The 20,043-nt window shown below is 36.3% G+C and overlaps 1 protein-coding gene across 1 annotated transcript; it reads right to left on the bottom strand.

Annotated features, from left to right (window-relative positions):
* Positions 1 to 9,050: 9,050 nt before the first annotated feature.
* On the bottom strand, positions 9,051 to 10,544 carry LOC141590073 (uncharacterized). Its single transcript, XM_074410686.1, has 3 exons — positions 9,702 to 10,544; positions 9,308 to 9,577; positions 9,051 to 9,128 (listed from the first exon to the last, which is right to left on the bottom strand). The coding sequence occupies exons 1-3, from the start codon at positions 10,542 to 10,544 to the stop codon at positions 9,051 to 9,053; spliced, it is 1,191 nt and encodes a 396-aa protein (XP_074266787.1).
* Positions 10,545 to 20,043: the final 9,499 nt, after the last annotated feature.

The following is a 20,043-nucleotide window of genomic DNA, read 5'->3' as shown; positions in this document are numbered from 1 at the left end:
AAACAATATAAAATACTATTATCTTATGACGTAATCTTAAGAAAAATAAGCAATTTAAAGAGCACGACTTGTCGCAAGAATTTCCAAATGCAAAACAATAAATATAACCGATTAAAATTAAACTCAAAATTGTTTGCAAGAGCTTTTGATATTTCGAAAAGCTAATTTAAAATGAAGAAAGATCATATGTATTTATAGTAGATGAGAGGACTAGGGTTTTGCACGAAACCCTAGAAGTGTCGTGAGGTAGGCGGTTTATTTCGCAAGAAATAAATCTCTACCTCTTTCCCAATTCAATCCAAGATATTTTAGTTTAAGTAAATAAGATAAAAGTAAATCTTATTTTTCCAAAACTATATCTTTAAGATTTTCAGATAAGTAAACAAATTAAATCAAGTATATATTTAAGATATGAAAATATCTTATAAAAATATAAGCTAGATTTAATTAGATAGATTACTTGTTCTAGAGAACTTGTAAAACCTAACGGTTCAAAGCCAACGGCCGAAACCCTAGGCCCGTGTCCATCTAGACGAAAATCCTTCTTCTTGGATTAGGGTTAGGTTAAAATAAACTAGCAAACCCTAGGTAGCATGACGACCCATAAGTCGTTTTACTAACCAATAGAGAAATGCAAGTAATCCATTATAACAACCCTTATTTCATCTCTACTATACACACACATGATTTTGAAATATGTTTAAAGAATTTTAACCTTTAAAAAATGATTTTAAAGCTATTAAAATCGTGCCATCAAATTGTTACCAAAAGTTATAGTAGAAACAGCTATAACTTTAAGTTTGGTAAGTAAAGTTATAGGTGAAATAACTATAACTTTATTTTCCCAATATTCTTTCTTAAGATACCGTCATTAGATGAAGACCTATACTAGCTAATGTTCCTGGAGATCTTCAGTGATAGGATCTTCTCTTTTATCTTGATCATTAGCTCTTCATCTTGAGCTTGTTAAAGACTTGATCGAGCCTTTTGCTTGAGTGATCATCATACTTGAAACTTGTTACAGTTACTATGACGCTTTAGGAATCTTCAATGTTATAGATCAAGCTGCTATAATATTACTTGAATGATGCTTTACAAATCTACAATGTTATAGCTAAGGATGCTATAACAGTACTTGCTAAACTTGTAACCTAAGTCAATCTAACGAAGACTAAACAAACGATTACGAGCAAGAGTATATGTGTGTGTGTATATATATATATATATATATATATATATATATATATATATATATATATATATATATATATATATATATATATATATATATATATATATAATATGAAGTACATACTTGTCATTATCAAAACATAATCATTTATCTATATGGTCGAACAAATTCCCCCTTTTTGATGATGACAAGTCTCTTACGATTTGTGACTAAGTGTAAGTTCCCCCTCAACATAATACTATAAAAATCATAGTTAGTCGTACGCAAGAACAATCACTTATATACAAAGTATAGGATCTAAGGACCTTAAGAGATTAAAGGTTCTGACAAGGAGCATGCTTAGGCAAATACTTAAGTCACGATAACTTTCTTCCCCCTCTTGACATCATCGAAAATACGAGAAACGACATAAAACAACTAGAATAATATAGATCGAGACACGTATTAATCATGCAAAGAAATATTATAAAACGAGAAAGTAATCTACGATAAGCATGCCAAATATAAAATAAGTCTACTACAAACCAAGTAGTCTAATTGCCAATGGGCCGAATAAAATAACAAGTGATAAAGCCGAATGGGCCGAATGGGAGAGCAAGCCAAAATGGGCCGAATTAGACAATAATCCAAAAACATAAAGTCTAATAAAAAGAGAAATAAAGAAAAGATGGTGGCGGGCTTAAGGATAGTCGCGTTTCACGACATTTGGGTTCACATAACCGGGACGGGTCCTAAACTCAAGAGAGTCAAGACGATCAAAACATGAGCGAACATGGTTAGCTTGTGTCGTGAGGCACGTCTCGAAATTGAGCACCTTCAATGACAAGGCTTTAATAGCCTCGTAAACAACCCTCATGTCCTCATGCATAGCCTTCCCTTCGCGCCAAATTAACCCTCCTTGACTAGCTAAGTTGGTCAATGACCCGGAATGACGGACACACTCCTTAGCCGCCCTAGCCGCATCCTTAGCCATAGCATCAACCCTAGCTTCCAACCCATGCAAATAAGACAAGACCTCGGCATGATCCGAACCCTTCGAACCCGAAGCCCCATTCTTGTCTTGACCCAAACCCGAGACCAACTCCGCAAACAACTTATTTTGAGCGTCCAATTTTTCACAAATACTTGTCATAAACGAGTCCAATTTTTGCTCCACAACCAACACCACATCCGACGATTTTTCCACCACATTACCCTTTGCCAAAAACACTAAATCGGGTCCAATTGCTCCAATTTTCATCAATTTAAGATGAGTGTCACACATCTCATCTTTGACCAACACACCATAGCTAGAAGACCTAACCACCCCTTTTTGTTCTAAAACCCGAGAGACCCACATCCCATATCGCAAGTCTAAAGTAGTATATAATTTCTTCTCGGTGACGGAAATGCTTGTTTGAATGATTCGATGAAACACAAGACGAGGAAGACTAACTTTAGACCCTTCGAGCCATTTTGACACCAACACCATCTCATAGCTTGACAACTTATCACGGCCACCCCTCCTCGGGACAACCGTGTTCCAAAGAAAATTTAAAAAGAACTTCAATTTCGGAGTGAACGACCCCACAAGCATGTTACTCGACCCCGTAGCATCAACATCAAAAGAGTTCTTAATTTTAAGCTTTTATTCCTCCGTCACATCTCCCCATTCCGCACTCGGGTTTATTTCTATCCCATCATCAGGGACCGAAAACAGAGTACAAAAATCGGCAAGGGAGAGTTTGACTTCGGATTAATTTACCATTGCATACAACACGTTATTTCTTACGGAGACCGAAGAGTAAAACTTGATTACCTCTATAGGATAAACCGAACCAACAAAGGAGCTAACTTTCTTCCATTCTTGAAAGTTCAAGAAATCCTTGAAAAATTGTAAAGCTTCGATTTTCCCATACCATTTTTCGGAGTAAGACCGACCACCATGAATATCATACCGCATAACATTGTTGACTCGGGTTCTTTCATCCACGGTAAGTCTAACCTTATCAAGACCTGATGATGTTGCATTCGGCATATACTCTCAGAACATCGCTCTTTGATGAACTTCTTGATTAGCCACAATCTTGGTTTCCTCCACCGAAGTCTCAAACCCGACAACCTTTTTCTTACCCTTATTTAGCTTTTGTCTTTTCCCTTCTAAGTTAGGATTAACCCGGTTATGATCGGGATTGGTAGGCTTGTGGTTTGATTGAGGTGAGGGAGTTTTGATAGGGACATAAGCTTTGTTGCATGGTGATTTGGAGGACCCGGTCCGAGTTGTGGACCGAGTTGAGGGTGAGTGAAGACGAGTTGAGGGAGGTGTCATGATGATGATTTGATTTTGGAGGTTGAGTGTAGAAAAATTTTAGGGAAAATTTTTTGGGTGTTGTGTTTTGATTGTGACCGTATGAGGTGGGGTATTTATGGGGTGTATAAAGATAAAATATGGTAAAAAGTGCTTGTGTTGAATTAGGAAAGGTGGAAGTGGCGTGTAGGATTAGGTAGGTAAGTTTTATGAATTTTTTTTTTATTTACTTACCATAAGAATAATATAAGTGGTTAGGGTGAATCTTTAATAGATATGATAAGAAGAAAATTTTGGCAAGAGATAAAGATTTGATGAGGAATTTCGGTAAAAAGAATATACATGAATAATTTATTACCGACTGTATGGTTCGTAATAAAACATAAAATATACATGACTAGCAGAAGGAATATTCTCATAATATAATATAACATTTGACACAAATAAACTTGCAACGAAAAACACGGACACAGTCATACAATCTCGTCAAAAACTAGTCAGTCATACGAAGAATAAAATATTTGTGACAAGTTTAGTTGCCACCGATTAAACCAATTTCCAACCGTAAAGTCTCAAAACGTTCTCTAGCCAATGCTTTGGTAAAAATGTCAGCCCATTGTTTTTCTGTACTACAAAATTCCAGTCTTATGTTGCCCTTATCTACATGATCACGTAGAAAATGGTGTCTAATGTCTATATGCTTAGTACGTGAGTGTTGTGCCGGGTTCTTAGATATAATTATGGCACTCGTGTTATCACATAAAATAGGTATACACCCAACATTAACACCGTAATCACATAACTGTTGCTTAAGCCATAAAAGTTGAGAACATACCAATCCAACGACAATGTATTCTACTTCAGGTGTAGATAATGCAACGGAATTTTGCTTCTTTGACCCCCACGTGATAATACACGGTCCAACAAACGTAGCTATGCCGGAAGTACTTTTTCTGTCAAGTGAACAACCTGCATAATCTGCATCCGAATATCCTATGAGATCGAAATTACACTCAAGAGGATACCACAGATATAATTTAGATGTACCAATTAAATACTTCAAGATTCTCTTAACTGCAATAATATGCGATTCTTTAGGGCATGATTGAAACCGAGCACATACGCATACACTAAACATAATATCGGGACGACTTGCAGTTAAATAAAGAAGTGAGCCAATCATACCTCGATAAGTCGTCTCATCGACACACTTACCGTTTTCATCCAAGGTCAACTTCTTATCCGTACCCATAAGAGTAGGTTTAGAATTAGAGTTTTCCATACCAAATTTCTTGATTAGCTCCTTGATGTATTTTTGTTGGTGTATCATGATTCCTTCAGGAGTTTATTGAAATTGGAGTCCAAGGAAGAACTTGAGTTCTCCCATCATGCTCATCTCGAATTCTGAGGTCATTAATTCTGAAAAATACTTACATAAACGATCATTAGTTGAATTAAAGATAATATCATCAACATAAATTTGCACAACGAATAAATCGGAATCCCCAGTTTTCAGAAATAGAGTTTTGTCGACAGATCCTCTTTTAAAACTACTTTCAAGAAGATATTTTGACAATCTGTCGTACCACAACCTCGGAGCTTGTTTCAAACCATACAAAGCTTTATCTAATTTGAAAACATGGTTTTGAAACGTGCTATCGAGAAATCCTAGAGGTTGTTCCACGAAAACCTCCTCATTCAAATAACCGTTAAGAAATATTGTCTTAACGTCCATTTGATAAAGTTTGATTCCTTTATGAGCAGCAAATGCTATTAACAATCTAATAGCCTCAAGTCTGGCTACAGGAGCGAAGGTCTCATCATAGTCAATTCCTTCTTGTTGATTATATCCTTGTACAACCAATCTAGCTTTATTTCGTACAATGACTCCTGTATCGTCCAACTTGTTTCTAAAAACCCATCATGTACCAATAACCGTTCGGTCTTTAGGTCTTGGAACCAAATGCCAAACTTTGTTCCGTTCGAACTGTTGAAGCTCTTTTTGCATAGCAACGATCCAGACTGATTCTGTAAGTGCTTCTTTGATATTTATTGGCTCAATGGTTGAAAGAAAAGAATAGAACGAGCAGAAGTTGTTAAGTCTTCTACGAGTTCGAACACCTTCATTCAAACTTCCTAGGATGGTTTCCATTGGATGAGAGTCCTTGTAGCTCCATTTCTTAGAAACGGGAGGCACATCTTCATCTGAACTAGTTTCGTCTTCTTCGAATGATTGGGGTTCAAGCCTTGTTCCCCCTGAATCCAAGTCTGGGGTTATAACAGAATCGGTTATAACATTGGACTTTGTTCGTTTATTTGAAGTTGACGTTATAGCTTCATCAGTTATAACTTTATCCTCCAATTGCTTAGATTGAGAAGAGGTTTTAGTATCATCAACTAAACTCTCAGTTCTCTTTCCTTTATCATTCGAAGAGCTTCTTTGTTCATCACTTGTTCCCTCAATTTCTTTATCTTCTTCATCCAATTCTGGAAGATCATCCCTAAATATTCGGAAATCAGGTTCGTTCAAATCTTCTTCCTCATCCTGTTCAGCTTTGTCAAACATGTTATTCTCATCAAAAACAACATGAACACTTTCTTCGATGCATAGGGTTCTCTTATTAAAAACCTTATATGCTTTACTATGATTAGAATAACCAACAAACACAGCTTCGTCACTTCTGGGATCGAATTTGCTTAATCTATTTTTTCCATTATTATGGACAAAACATTTACTCCCGAAGCAACGTAGATGTGCTATGTTAGGTTTTCGTCCTCTAAGAAGCTCATAAGGAGGCTTCCTGAGAATAGGTCTAATCAAAGCTCGATTATGAACATAGCATGCAGTACTAATAGCTTCAGCCCAAAAATTACAAGGTAGTCCACTACACAATAACATAGTGCATGCCATATCCTCCAATGTCTTATTCATACGTTCCACAACACCGTTTTGTTGTGGGGTTCGTGGTGCCGAGAAATTATGCCCAACATAGTTCTCCCTACAATATTCTATAAATGCATGGTTATCAAATTCGGTGCCATGATCCGTACGAATGGAGATTAATGTAGATTTATACTTATTTTGGGCAAGCTTCATTAGAACTTTAAGCTCTTTGAAAGTTTCATCTATTGAATTGAGAAATATTGGCCGAACATATCTGGAATAATCATCAACTAGAACGAAGACATACCTGGATCCTCCTCTATTTCTTACCTTCATTAGGCCACAAAGATCCATGTGTACGAGCTCCAATGGTTCATTGGTAGTTACCATTCTCTTGGGTTTGAATGATGATCTCACGTATTTGCAAAGAGCACAAGAGTCACATAATGTTTCTTGATCGAATTTGATTGAGGGAAGTCCTTCAACCAAATCCCATTTCCTTAGCTTATTCAACGTTGTTGAATTTATGTGAGCAAATATTTTGTGCCAAAGGCACGGATCATCTGTCGTTACTTTCATGCACGTGAATGAATTAGTAGGAATATTATTTAGATCAATCATATAAACATTCCTTCTGAGGGAAATATCGGTATACTTCCTCTAAGAAATTCGGATTATAACGAAATTATGATTATGAAATTGCTAGTCATAAATGAAATTTCATAAACAAAAGGAATAGAGATTAGAATCAACCTTTGGTCCTAACAATATGGCCTAAGAACAATATCGAAATCGATATTCTCCTAATCGTTGCACCCAAAATGTTATGAGAAATGCCTTTCTTTTTGCTAGAATAAGAACCCTAATTTTCACCTAATTTTAGAGAAGTATTAGGGTTTTGTGATGAGAGATTTTTAGGTCAAACGAATAAATCGAAAATGATCTCACATTTTTCTCCCTCTTAAACCGTGAAAGAGGAGAAAAATAAGGGGAGATTTTTTTCTTTCTTTTTTCGGTCAAACCACCAAACAAAAATAAGGAGAAATATCTTCTTATTTTTAGGTAGTTTTTTTTTTTTTTTTTTGGTTGAATGTGAGCTTGTTTCATTAAAAACTTAACAAAATGAATACATAGTCCATACAGTCCATATTTTTGTCTACTTCAACATCTATTACTTATACAATAAGATCAACTTTTTGTAGCCACAGACGATCTTGCATTTTAACAACTCCTGCAACCTTCATTCTAATCCTTGCATAAACCAGTCTTCTAATTTCCTGCACCACCCTAGTAGGGCATTTAAGACAATTATCCCTCCTGCAAGCATTCCTTTCAAGCCAAACACAGTACCAGAAAGCTGCCAAAGTCACCCTGCAAACTCTCTGCTGTAGCACTGACAAACCCAGACCCTGGGGATCAATCTGAATCTGCAACCAACTCTCCAACTGTTCTTTTATTTGTTCACTGTATTTGCATCTACTGAAAAGATGCTCATGCGTTTCAATTCCATCTTCACAAATCACACACTGGTTGCTATCACTAATCTGTAGTCTGAATAGCTTCTCACGTGTTTTAAGAGCCTCTTGCTTAATCAACCAGCAAATAATAGAATGCTTTGGAATACACCAAACATCCCAAACATCCTTATACCAACCAACAGAGGGGTGTCCTCCCTGCAACAACACATACCCAGACTTGATGCTGTAGCCCTTAGGATCATGAACCCAATGGTTATTCACATACCCACTGGAAATCAGACCCTTAACTTTACAAATATTCCTCCAATTCCAGTTGGAATCAGCAGGAGGAACATAAGAATGCCAGTCCTGATCTTTTAAATATATATGATGCACCCATTGAACCCATAACCTGTCAGCATTAGAGTAAATCCAGTTCACCAATTTACCTACACTTGCAATATTCCAATTCTCTGCCTTAATGACACCCAAACCTCCATCTTCCTTCCTACAACAGACCTTATCCCAGGCAATCAAGGGGGCCCTCTGATATTCAGACCCACCATCCCAAAAATAACTCCTGCAGATGGCCTCAATTCTCCTTACTACTGCTTTTGGGATTAGAAAAATAGAACCCCAATAATTTTGCAAAGTATTCAACACAGCATTTACTAGAGTTAATCTTCCTGCATAGCTCAATTTCCTAGCCCCAATGCTCCTTATTCTGGCCACAACTCTTTCAATCAAAATGTTGCAGTCCATTTTTGTTAACCTCCCTGATTGAATAGGGATTCCCAAGTACTTAAAAGGAAGATCCCCTTCCCTAAAGCAAGAAATCTGAAGTATATCAGTCTTCACACTCTCTGGCACTCCCCTAAAAACAACTTCAGACTTAGCAGCATTCACCTTCAAGCCAGAAGTAGCAGAGAACGTAGAGAAAGCTCTAAGGAGGAGCATAATAGATTGGGTGTCCCCCTTACAAAACAACAGTAAATCATCTGCAAATAGTAGATGATTCAACCTTAAGCTCTTACACAAAGGATGAAACCTAAAGCTCCATTTATAAGTAGCATAATCTAACACTCTAGTCAGGTACTCCATACAAACAGTAAACAACAAAGGAGAGATGGGATCCCCTTGCCTAAGCCCTCTCCTACCTTTAAAGTACCCAAATAAAGCTCCATTAAGATTTAAAGAATAGCTGGTAGTAGTTACACAGGTCATAATAAGCTATCTAGTCTTCTCAGGGAAATTTAAAGCACTTAGCATGTGATCCAAGAAGCCCCATTCAATAGTATCATAGGCTTTCTGAAGATCCAACTTAAACATACAATGTTTTCCAGGATACTCCTACCTTGCACAAAAGCTCCTTGATTAGTACTAATAATATCAGGTAAAACCATTGCCACCCTTGAACACAAAATTTTGGAAATAGTCTTGTAAACCACATTACAACAAGCTATAGGCCTAAAATGCTTCACACTTACAGGCCTATCCACCTTAGGGACCAGAGTAATTAAAGTAGCATTAATCTGGTTTAACAACTGCCCAGTCTCAAAGAAATTCAGCACTGCAGCAGTTATATCACCACCAGTAATTTCCCAAGAATCTCTGAAAAATTGACTAGTGTATCCATCAGGCCCAGGGGATTTATCCTTAGGAATACTAAATAGAGCCTTTTTTACCTCATCTGCAGTAATAGGTCTATTCAGAGTCTCCCAATGGTTCTCAGTACAGCATTTCCCTCTTCTAACCACCTGAACATTGACAGGTTCAGTGGTATTATGATCGCCAATGACTCCAAATAATAATCCAAGAAAGCCTGTTGAACATTTCACCCTCGTCTGAGATATTCCCATTCTGATCCTCAATACTCAAAACCTTATTTTGCACCATCCTCTTCCTAATGGAATTATGGAAGTACCCAATATTTATATCTCCTTCCAATGACCACTGAAGTTTAGCCTTCTGAATCAAAAAACTATCCCTTGCAGCAAGGAGCTCTTTCAACTCATTAGCCACATCATACTCCTTCTGCATCAGGTCCATATTGCCAGGATTATCAACCAGATCTTTCTGAACACTTTCTAAAAGAACAACAGTAATGTTGTAGCTATTCTCAATATCTGAAAAACAAGTTTTGTTGATATTTTTAAGCACAGGTTTAAGGGCCTTCAATTTTTTGATAACTTGAAACATTTTAGTGCCCCTAACTTGCCTCTGCCACACATCATCCACTGATGCTTTAAAAATCTCAGATTGGCCCCACATATTGAAGTATTTGAAGCATTTCTTACCCTGCAACCCACTCTTCCTATCTGATAAAGTACAAGGAGAGTGGTCAAAAAGACCAGGGGGGTGGAAATGAGCCCAGTAGTCACCAAATTCTTCAATCCACTCCAAATTTCCCATAGCTCTATCAAGTCTACTATAGACTCTATCCACAGGATCCTGTTTATTAGACCATGTGAATAATGCCCCAGTAGCTTGGATATCCTCCATACAGCAAATGGATACACAGTCCTGAAACTGTTGCATCTCAACTTCAGTAGAATTACCTCCTAGTCTTTCAACTGGTGACAAAACAGTATTAAAGTCCCCAAGCCAAAGCCAAGGAATGCTACAAGAACCAGCAACATTTTTAAGCACGTTCCATAAAATTTGCCTCTCAGAAACATCATTATGTGCATAAATCATAGTCAACAAAAACTCCTTATGATCCATGATAGAGGTCACCCTCATATGAATGTATTGAGCCCCATACTCCAGGAATTGAATTTAGAAACAGTCAGGTTTCCAAAATACCCATATCCTTCTTCCTTTATGCCAGCTACAATTGGTTGAAATACTCCACCCATCACACAGAGTAGTTGGTCTCTTTAACAAATTACTAGGTTTTATTTTAGTTTCTAATAACCCAAACAAGCCCACACCATTATTTTGCATAAACCATTTAACTATCTTCTGTTTATTCATATCATTTAATCCCCTAACATTCCAAAACCCCATACTATGCATTTAAAACCAGTGGGGGGGGTGGGGGATCCTTACCACTCTGGCCTACACTCCCCTGTGGTGTAGCCAGTTTGTTCAATGCCTCAATGAAAGTGAAGGGACCTGCACTGCCAGTCCCCCTAGCACCCACAGGCCCACCTTGCTTATTCATTCTCATTATAGTCCTAGCTGGAGTTGACTTGATAGTACGAGTCAAAGGAGGAAACACTTCAGGAGTGAATATCTGGTCCTGAGGTTCAGTCACAATAGGTTGGACAGGAACCTTTTGAACCACTCTCCACACCTTCTGAGTTTTCTGGGTCTCCTTAACTCTTGGTTTCTGAGTTTTCCTACACTTCTCCTTAACATGGCCCATACCCTTGCACACACTACGGGTGCAAGGCAACCATTCATAATCAACCCTAACATTCACCACTTTCCGGTTTCATCTAGGAATTTCATCAGATGTAGGTTCTGGTCAACCTGCAACTCAACCATAACCCTAGCCTGACTCAGACGAGTACGCTCTTCAGTGGCCTTATCCTTCTTCACAAAATTTCCCACCAGACCTGCAATTTTTGGGAGACAGTCCCCCCAAAATTTAAGAGGGATTCCCGCCATTTTAATCCAAACAGGCACTACATCCACTTTCGCCTTAACCAAATCAGCATCAACACTCCATGGCTTTATAACGATAGGTTTGTTATCAAACATATAGTATCCAGAAGATAACAAAGCCTCCTTACATTCAGAGGACTGTAGACGCACCAAAAATATACCATTATCCATAAACGAGACTCTATCAACTTTAAACTCCTTCCAAACTTGATAAACATAATCCTCAATGATTTCCCATGGAGGGTTAGCACCAAGGATATAACAATAGACAGAGTTTTGCCAGAATTCTACCTCTTTATGAATATCCGCCTGTGAAAACTGCAGCATATCCCCAGTCTCAGTCTCCTCTGCTATAGGCTCCATAAGAGGGATATCCTTGCCACCCTTCCTTAACGACCACCCACCAGGAACCTCAGAGACATCACCCAAGTTGAGAATCGGAATCCCATTCAGCTCTCCCAAAGTTTTCGACTTTCGCGCATCCGCTGAAACAGGACCCTTATCCCTGGGAACCTGACTCTGCTTCTTACTCGTAGAGGAAGCAGTACCAGACTCCTTATTAGTATTTGAAGATTTTTTAGATTGTTGTAGTTTATTTTGAGTACTAGATGAAGCTAAAGAAGAGGACTGATTATCGCTAAATGTCATAACCGCCATTGTTGAGTGCTGTAAGCGGCTCAGAATTTTAGGTCATGAAAATTAGAGAAAATCGCTTTCTCTCTCTATCTCTAAACATTCTTTTTTGTAAATTAATGACATCTGTTTTTTTAGGTAGTTATCAAAATGTATATTATGTGTACATTTTATCAATTGTCATATATGTTATCCCGTATTAATAAGTCCACACACAACCGTTTGTAGTCGATTTATTAATTCCGGTCTGACAACATTTATTAGAACAATCTCGTATAATATATACTTTAACTATAAATATCACATATTTATAATTTGCTAATTAAATATAACTGGTTACGTTTAATCACGAATTAACATCTTAATTTGTTTAAGCTAATATTATATACATTAATTAAATATAACAGTTTATATTCAATTTACGAATTGACAGTTAATTCGTCTCAGCTAATATTATTTAATTGAATTAAATAATCGTCTCATCATCACATTGACTAACTGTTTATTCAAATACATGGACTAACCTTTTAGTCATATAAGGCATCAATGTAATTATATTTTCATACAATCACATCTCTCATACACATCCTTTAGGTGTCACTTTTAGGGACCAGTTGATCACCGCCATCAGTATGATAATAACGTCAAACTTCTAGCAAGCCAGCCGTTATTAAGTAAACGTTAATCAACTGATAAAATACTAAGTATACCCTTGTGAACCTATAAGAGATTTATATACGTTATCACACTAACTGTGGAGGACACAAGCTCCAACAATCTCCCACTTGTCCTCACAAGTATATGTGCGATAACCGAATCTCATATCCTAAAATTTCTCCCACTCAATGTACAATTTGCAAAATCCGTATTCACAAAGGTCGTATTTTACAAGTGATCAATATCAAGAGTGGTTTTCCCGACTAGAGAGTAACTTAACTGATAAACGAATCATCATTCGAGCATGGCCATGCATTTCAGTTACAACTCCTCGAGTGGCCGTGAGAAATAACTAAACCTGATAAAGGGTGGATATTTTCTTCAACTCGAATCCTGCAGATATAAGCACAGTATGAAATGACCCAGTGAGAATATGCTTAGCCTCCAGTTATGGTCGACCATGAGAAAAAAACCAAAGTCACCCAAAAACTGCCTTAATCTCAAGAGACAGTCGATAGTCAAAAGAATCGACTCTAGGAACACAATGGACGTCCAATCCACGACCTGGCACCGAATGTTTTTAAACATTTAGGACTCCATTACGTTGTCACAATTTGTCCTACGAGGTATCATTATAACTCGCATCTGTGATCGATCAGCCAACCGTTTGACTTATGGCACGTTGAACCCACCATCAATCAACTTCACAATATAATAGCCAGAGTTATCAGCTCATGTAGGCGATTACGGACCAAAACAAATATAATGTAATTCAGTTCACTTTGTGGTGTTCAATGTTGTCGTACAAGCCACATGAAAAACAAAATATGAAATAATACGATGAAGTTATAAATAGCATATAAAAAAGATAATGTATCGAATTCATAATCAACTAGTACAACTCAGGAACACGTTTAATTCCCATGGAAATAACGTGCCCTTCATGCTTATCATATGTCAACGGTTTAGTGAGAGGATCCGCGATGTTATCATCCGAAGCTATCTTGTCAATCACTATTTCCTCTTGCTCCACGTAATCACGGATCAGGTGAGCCTTCCGATGTACATGTCTAGACTTGTTGCTAGACTTAGGCTTCTTAGCCTGGAAGATGGCACCTCTATTGTCACAATAGATGGTGATCGGGTCATTCGAACTAGGAACTATGGTTAGTCCTTGTAAGAATTGACGCATCCATATAGCTTCCTTTGTTGCTTCCGAAGCGGCATAGTACTCGGATTCAGTAGTAGAATCTTCTACAACTTCCTGTTTGGAACTCTTCCAGCTGACCGCAGCACCATTAAGAGTAAAGACGAATCTAGACTGAGATTTCGAATCATCTCTATCTGTTTGGAAGTTAGCATCTGCGTAACCGATTGCACATAGCTTAGTATCTCCTCCATAAGTCAATACCCAATCCTTAGTCCTTCGTAGGTACTTAAGGATGTTTTTAACAGCTATCCAGTGTGTTTCACCTGGATTCTTTTGGTACCGACTCGTCATACTCAATGCATATGCCACGTCTGGACGTGTGCATATCATGGCATACATGATTGATCCTATGGCTGATGCATAAGGAACACGACTCATGCGCTCGACCCTTTCAGGTGTCATGGGTGACTGAGACTTGCTCAAATACATCCCAGACGTCATTGGAAGGTTTCCCTTCTTGGAGTTGGTCATGTTGAACCTTTCAAGAATCTTATCTAAATAAGACTCCTGACTCAATGATTACATCCGTCGTGATCTATCTCGATAGATACGGATTCCCAATATGCGTTGTGCCTCACCCAAATCTTTCATCTGGAAATGGTTCTTCAACCATCCTTTTACCGAAGATAAGAGAGGAATGTCATTCCCAATCAAGAGTATGTCATCGACATACAATATCAAGAAAACAATCTTGCTCCCACTCGAGGTTCCTCGACCGATCGAGTGAAACCATACTCTTTTATCACCTGGTCGAAACGATGATTCCAACTCCGAGAAGCTTGCTTAAGTCCATAAATGGAACGCTTAAGCTTGCACACATTCTTAGGATTTTCAGGATCTATGAAACCTTCAGGTTGCACCATGTACAACGCCTCCTCCAAATAACTGTTTAAGAAGGCGGTTTTCACATCCATTTGCCAAATTTCATAGTCATGAAAAGCGGAAATCGCTAAGATTATCCGAATGGAACGCAGCATAACTACGGGTGCAAAAATTTCATCATAATGCAATCCGTGCACTTGAGTGAAACTTTTTGCCACTAGTCGTGCTTTATAGGTATCACAGTTGCCCGTCTCTGAGAATGCTTTATTTTGTAAAGCCATTTGCACTGAAGAGGTCGTACCTTGTTAGGTAAATCAACAAGATCCCATACGTCATTCTCATACATGGAGTCCATCTCGGATTGCATGGCTTCAAGCCATAGCTTAGAGTCGGAACATGCCATGGCACCTTTATAGGTAGCGGGTTCATTACTCTTTAGGAGCAAAACGTCATTTTCCTCGACCATACCAATGTATCTGTCTGGAGGATTAGAGACTCTACCCGACCTCCTAGGTTCCTGAGGAATATTAACCGTATCATCAGTTGAAGGAACAACTTCCTCCATCTGTTCCTCGGTTGTTGGTTCTTGAATTTCCGACAGCTCGAAGGTTCTATTACTTGACTTGTTCTCGAGAAATTCTTTCTCTAAGAACTTTGCACTAGCCGCAACAAAAACTCGATGTTCGGTAGGCGAATAGAAGTAATGACCAAACATTCCTTTTGGATAACCAATAAAGTATGTCTTGACCGATCGCGGGCCAAGCTTATCCTCGTGTCTCCACTTGACATAAGCCTCGCAGCCCCAAACCCGAATAAAGGACAAGTTAGGGACCGTTCCCTTCCACATTTCATATGGAGTCTTGTCGACAGCTTTAGACGGACTTCGGTTAAGTATAAGAGCAGCTGACAAAAGAGCAAAACCCCATAATGAATCAGGTACTACCGTGTGACTCATCATGGATCGAACCATATCAAGTAATGTTCGATTTCTCCGTTCGGACACACCATTTAATTGAGGTGTTCCAGGTGGAGTTAACTATAAAACTATTCCACAGTCTTTAAGGTGTTGATCAAACTCATTTGAAAGATATTCGCCACCCCGATCTGAACGGAGTGCTTTAACCTTTCTTCCCAGTTGGTTCTCAACTTTATTCTGGTATTCCTTGAATTTTTCAAAGGACTCACTTTTATGCTTCATTAAGTAGACATATCCGTATCTACTCAAATCATCCGTGAAAGTGATAAAATATCTATAGCCATCTCTAGCGGTGATTGACATAGGTCCACATACATCAGTATGTATGAGTCCTAATAGGTCACTAGCGCACATTCCAAAACCTTTGAAGGAAATTCGAGTCATTTTGCCGATAAGACATGATTCACACGTGCCAAACGTAGAAAAATCGAATGCGGGAATAGTCCCATTTTCGATGAGTTTCTTTACACGTTTTTCATTTATGTGTCCCATTCGACAATGCCATAGATAAGTTTGATCTTTGTCACCAACCTTTAATTTCTTATTATTCACATGTAATATATCTGTGGTTTGATCTAAGATATAAATTTCATTCATGGAAACTGCTTTGTCATAAACCATTTCATTGAAAGAGAAAATACAGCTATTATCCTTTATTGAAAATAAAAAACCGTCTTTATCAAGTACGGAAACAAAAATAATATTACGTATGTTCCCTTTGAGACTGCAGCAACTCGTGCTCCATTCCCGACTCGCAGGTCCACATCACCCTTTGCGAGAGGTGTGATGTTTTTTAGGCCCTGCAAATGATTACACAGATGAGAACCACAACCAGTATCAAGTACCAAAGTTCCGAAACTTGCATGGTTAATCTCAATCATATGAATATAAGATGACATATCAACATGATAAGGCGATATTTATCCATGTTTATACCCCTTAATTATATATTTTTATAGTCATCCATCGTACTATTTGAGCTATATAATATACTCTTGTCATTTTACGAGTTTAATAATTAAAAATATTATATTAGTGTTAAATGAATTAATTTACGTCTAATTTGGATTAACAACGATAGGTCGATGCATTTGAGGACCATGCAAATTATGGGAACAAGATGACGGAAGGGGGCTTTGTGCATTTAAGTGGATCAATTGAAACGATGGGCCAAGCAAATCAGACCAACATTATGGGACTCGGAATAATAAAGCCCAACAAAGTGGACCAAGAGCTCACGTGAAGTGGATTAGTGGAAGTTACAAATCAAGAAGTCAACAATTAACAAAAAGAAGAACAAAATAAAAGAGCAGCGCACAGACGGAAGAGTAGCGAAGATGGAACTCCAGTCCATCACAAGTTCTTGATTTTTATCCACTTTCCATATTTCATCCAAATCTCTGAAAAATCTATCCCGAATCGTTTAAAAACTTGATCCCTAATCAAGTATAAATACCCGATTTCTTTGTCAGAATAAGGAAGAAGCCGAATACCCATATATTTTAGAGATATTGAGCGAAATAGAGTGACGATTTGAGACCTAATTGGGTCGTGAGAGCAGTAGGAGACCGTACTCGGGCGGAGTCTTAGCACACGGTCGAGTAAGGGCGAATTTGAGGCAGTTCCTGAGGTGCGACATCCGAAGTTCCGACTACAAATTCCGGGCAGTAATTAAATTCTCTCTACCTCTCTAGTATTCAATTTATGGTTTATTTTCGTTGATTAATTTTAGTATTGGAAACCGTTGGTTGTTTATTGTTAATCTTTCAGTAATTTGTATCCAAAGCTTTACTCATTCTCGATTGACAGTTGCAATTTTCAGTGGTAATTTATTATCTTATTATGATTGGAATTGTATGCTTTCGCTAATTATGTAATTCAGGCTTAGGCCCTGTTCTTTTGGATTTGAAATTATCTGAATCGAATCAAGCCCAATCAATCGAACTTAATGGAACTGAAGTGAATCAATCAATGAACTTAATGGAGCCGAATCAATCGAATCGAATCAATCAATCAATCAAATCGATCAATCAACTGAAATAATAATAAAAAGATTATTATTATTATTATTATTATTATTATTATTATTATTATTATTATTATTATTATTATTATTATTATTATTATTATTATTATTATTAAAATAATAATAATAATAATAATAAATATTATAATAAAAATAATACCAATAATAATAATAAATATTATTATAATATTATTCATTAATAATAATATATTAATATAATCTAATAATAATAATCTAATAAGATATATAAAAAAAATAAAATATTAATATAATAATAAATAAAGTAATAATAATAATAATATATTAGTAATATAAATGATAACATTATTAATAATAATATAATATATTAATAATAATAACTAAAAAATAAATAATATAATAATAATAGGTCTAATATAATAACTTATTAACATAATAATATTAAATATAATAATAATAATAATAATAAATATGTGATTAATAATATTAATAATGAGTATATTAATAAAATAATAAATCTTAAATAATAACTTATTAATATAATAATATTAAATATAATAATAATAATAAATATGTTATGAATAATATTAATAATAATAAATATATTAATAAAATAATAATAATAATAATAATAATAATAATAATAATAAATGTATTAAATATAAATATAATAATATAAACAATACGAATTAATTATTAATAAATATAATAGTAATATAATAAATATAAAAATAATATAATAATAATAACAATAGTAAATACATTAATATAAAAATAATAATAAGAATATCAATAAGAATAAGAATAATAATGTTGAAATAAATCAATCGAATCAATCAATCGAAAACTGAATCAATCTGATCGAATGAATCGAATCAATGAATCTGAATTGAGATGAATCAAATGAATCGAACTGAATGGAGTGAATCGAATCGAATCGAATCGATTAGAAGGCGAAATTAAGTCCAAAAGAACAGGGCCTTAGTTCGAGTTGCATAATGCCAGTAGCAACTAGTTTAGGTAAATCTCTGCAAATTGAGGTTTAGTTTAAGTTAGGTGTAAAATTTGGTCAGTTAATCTTTAGGTAGTGACGACACTAAACGGTTAATTGAATTAATGATGTCTTCTTGGTTCGATAATGCTTCTAATCCGGTCTTTAGTAGGGCGCGACAAACTTACATCGGTCGGTTAGTTAAGAATCGGTCTAGGCTTAGTTCAGGTCGGTTGTAATCTAAGAGAGGATAGGGAGTTATTGTTATCTTTAATTCATGATTAATCTATAAATAAAGCTGGAGATTTGACGTAAACAATAATCGGTTCACAAACTAGAATTACCAGTAGAATATGTGCTTAATGGGGTATTTAACTTCGCGTCTAGCTTTAGTATTTAGTCCTGTTAGTTTAGTTCAAAACTACAAACAAACTCCCCCCTAATCGTACATAATTCGTACATAATGTTAACAGCCGTAAATATGTAAATAAATGGTATATATGTAAGTTAGTGAATAAAAGTACTCAATAGTTAATTAGTTTTTGGTCTCTCGTAGGATCGACCCTACTTATCCTTTACTACGTTGTTATTTTTGAGGTTAAGATAGGATTGTAAATTATTAATTTGTATACGCTTAACGACACGTATCAAATTTTGGCGCCGTTGCCGGGGAGATTGATGATAGAATTAATTCTCTATGTATGTATTTTGTATTTTCGACACACTAACTAAGCCGATTATGATTTGGACTTTATTTAGGTAGAAATTATGAGTTGACGACATGTTTCCTGACAATTTTTGCATGCTGTTTACCGTATATTTTCTTCCTGTTTTTAAGTCTTGCTAAACTGATATTCTTGCTAAACTGATATTTTGTAGCTCTAACGTTTTAGAGCAAATCATAAGTGTGAAATTCATCCATGTCACTTTGTTAGTTAGTTGTACATTGTAGTTCTTATGTAATGTAATAAATTTTGAATGCTTTAAGTCCTTTAGTTTAATGGCATAAGTTAGAGGTCTTTTATGAATAATGGCACATGTTTAAGTGTAACCTCAGTGTAATAGTAAGTTATCTCCCTTACTTCCCACTTGGATATCGTTCTTTGCTAGGAGCTTTAATTTACAAAGGAATGCTGGTGAATATTGCCGAATTGAAAAGATATGAGATAATGTTTGACCGGTTTGAGTTATCATAAAGCTGTTGTGACTATTTGTGGACAAAGATGGATTGTATGGAGGAGTAAGGACTACTAATTTTACCTTGATTGAATTGTTTGACATATGACAAAAGAGTCGAAAGGAAATTTGAAATACTTG

This window comes from Silene latifolia, chromosome 7, assembly GCF_048544455.1.
Source record: "Silene latifolia isolate original U9 population chromosome 7, ASM4854445v1, whole genome shotgun sequence".
NCBI lineage: Eukaryota > Viridiplantae > Streptophyta > Magnoliopsida > Caryophyllales > Caryophyllaceae > Silene > Silene latifolia.
The sequence above is the reverse complement of the archived record's forward strand: the minus strand, read 5'-3'. Positions and strand labels throughout refer to the sequence as shown.

What these genes read in the sequence shown, in the direction of transcription:
- LOC141590073 (XM_074410686.1), bottom strand. Translation starts at nt 10,544, where the DNA reads ATGGATCATAAGGAGTTTTTGTTGACTATGATTTATGCACATAATGAT. An exon ending in AGAGGATGGTGCAAAATAAG is followed by an intron (nt 9,578 to 9,701) that starts GTTTTGAGTATT and finishes GTCAATGTTCAG; the next exon opens with GTGGTTAGAAGAGGGAAATG. An exon ending in TCCCTAAGGTGGATAGGCCT is followed by an intron (nt 9,129 to 9,307) that starts GTAAGTGTGAAG and finishes TTGGATCTTCAG; the next exon opens with AAAGCCTATGATACTATTGA.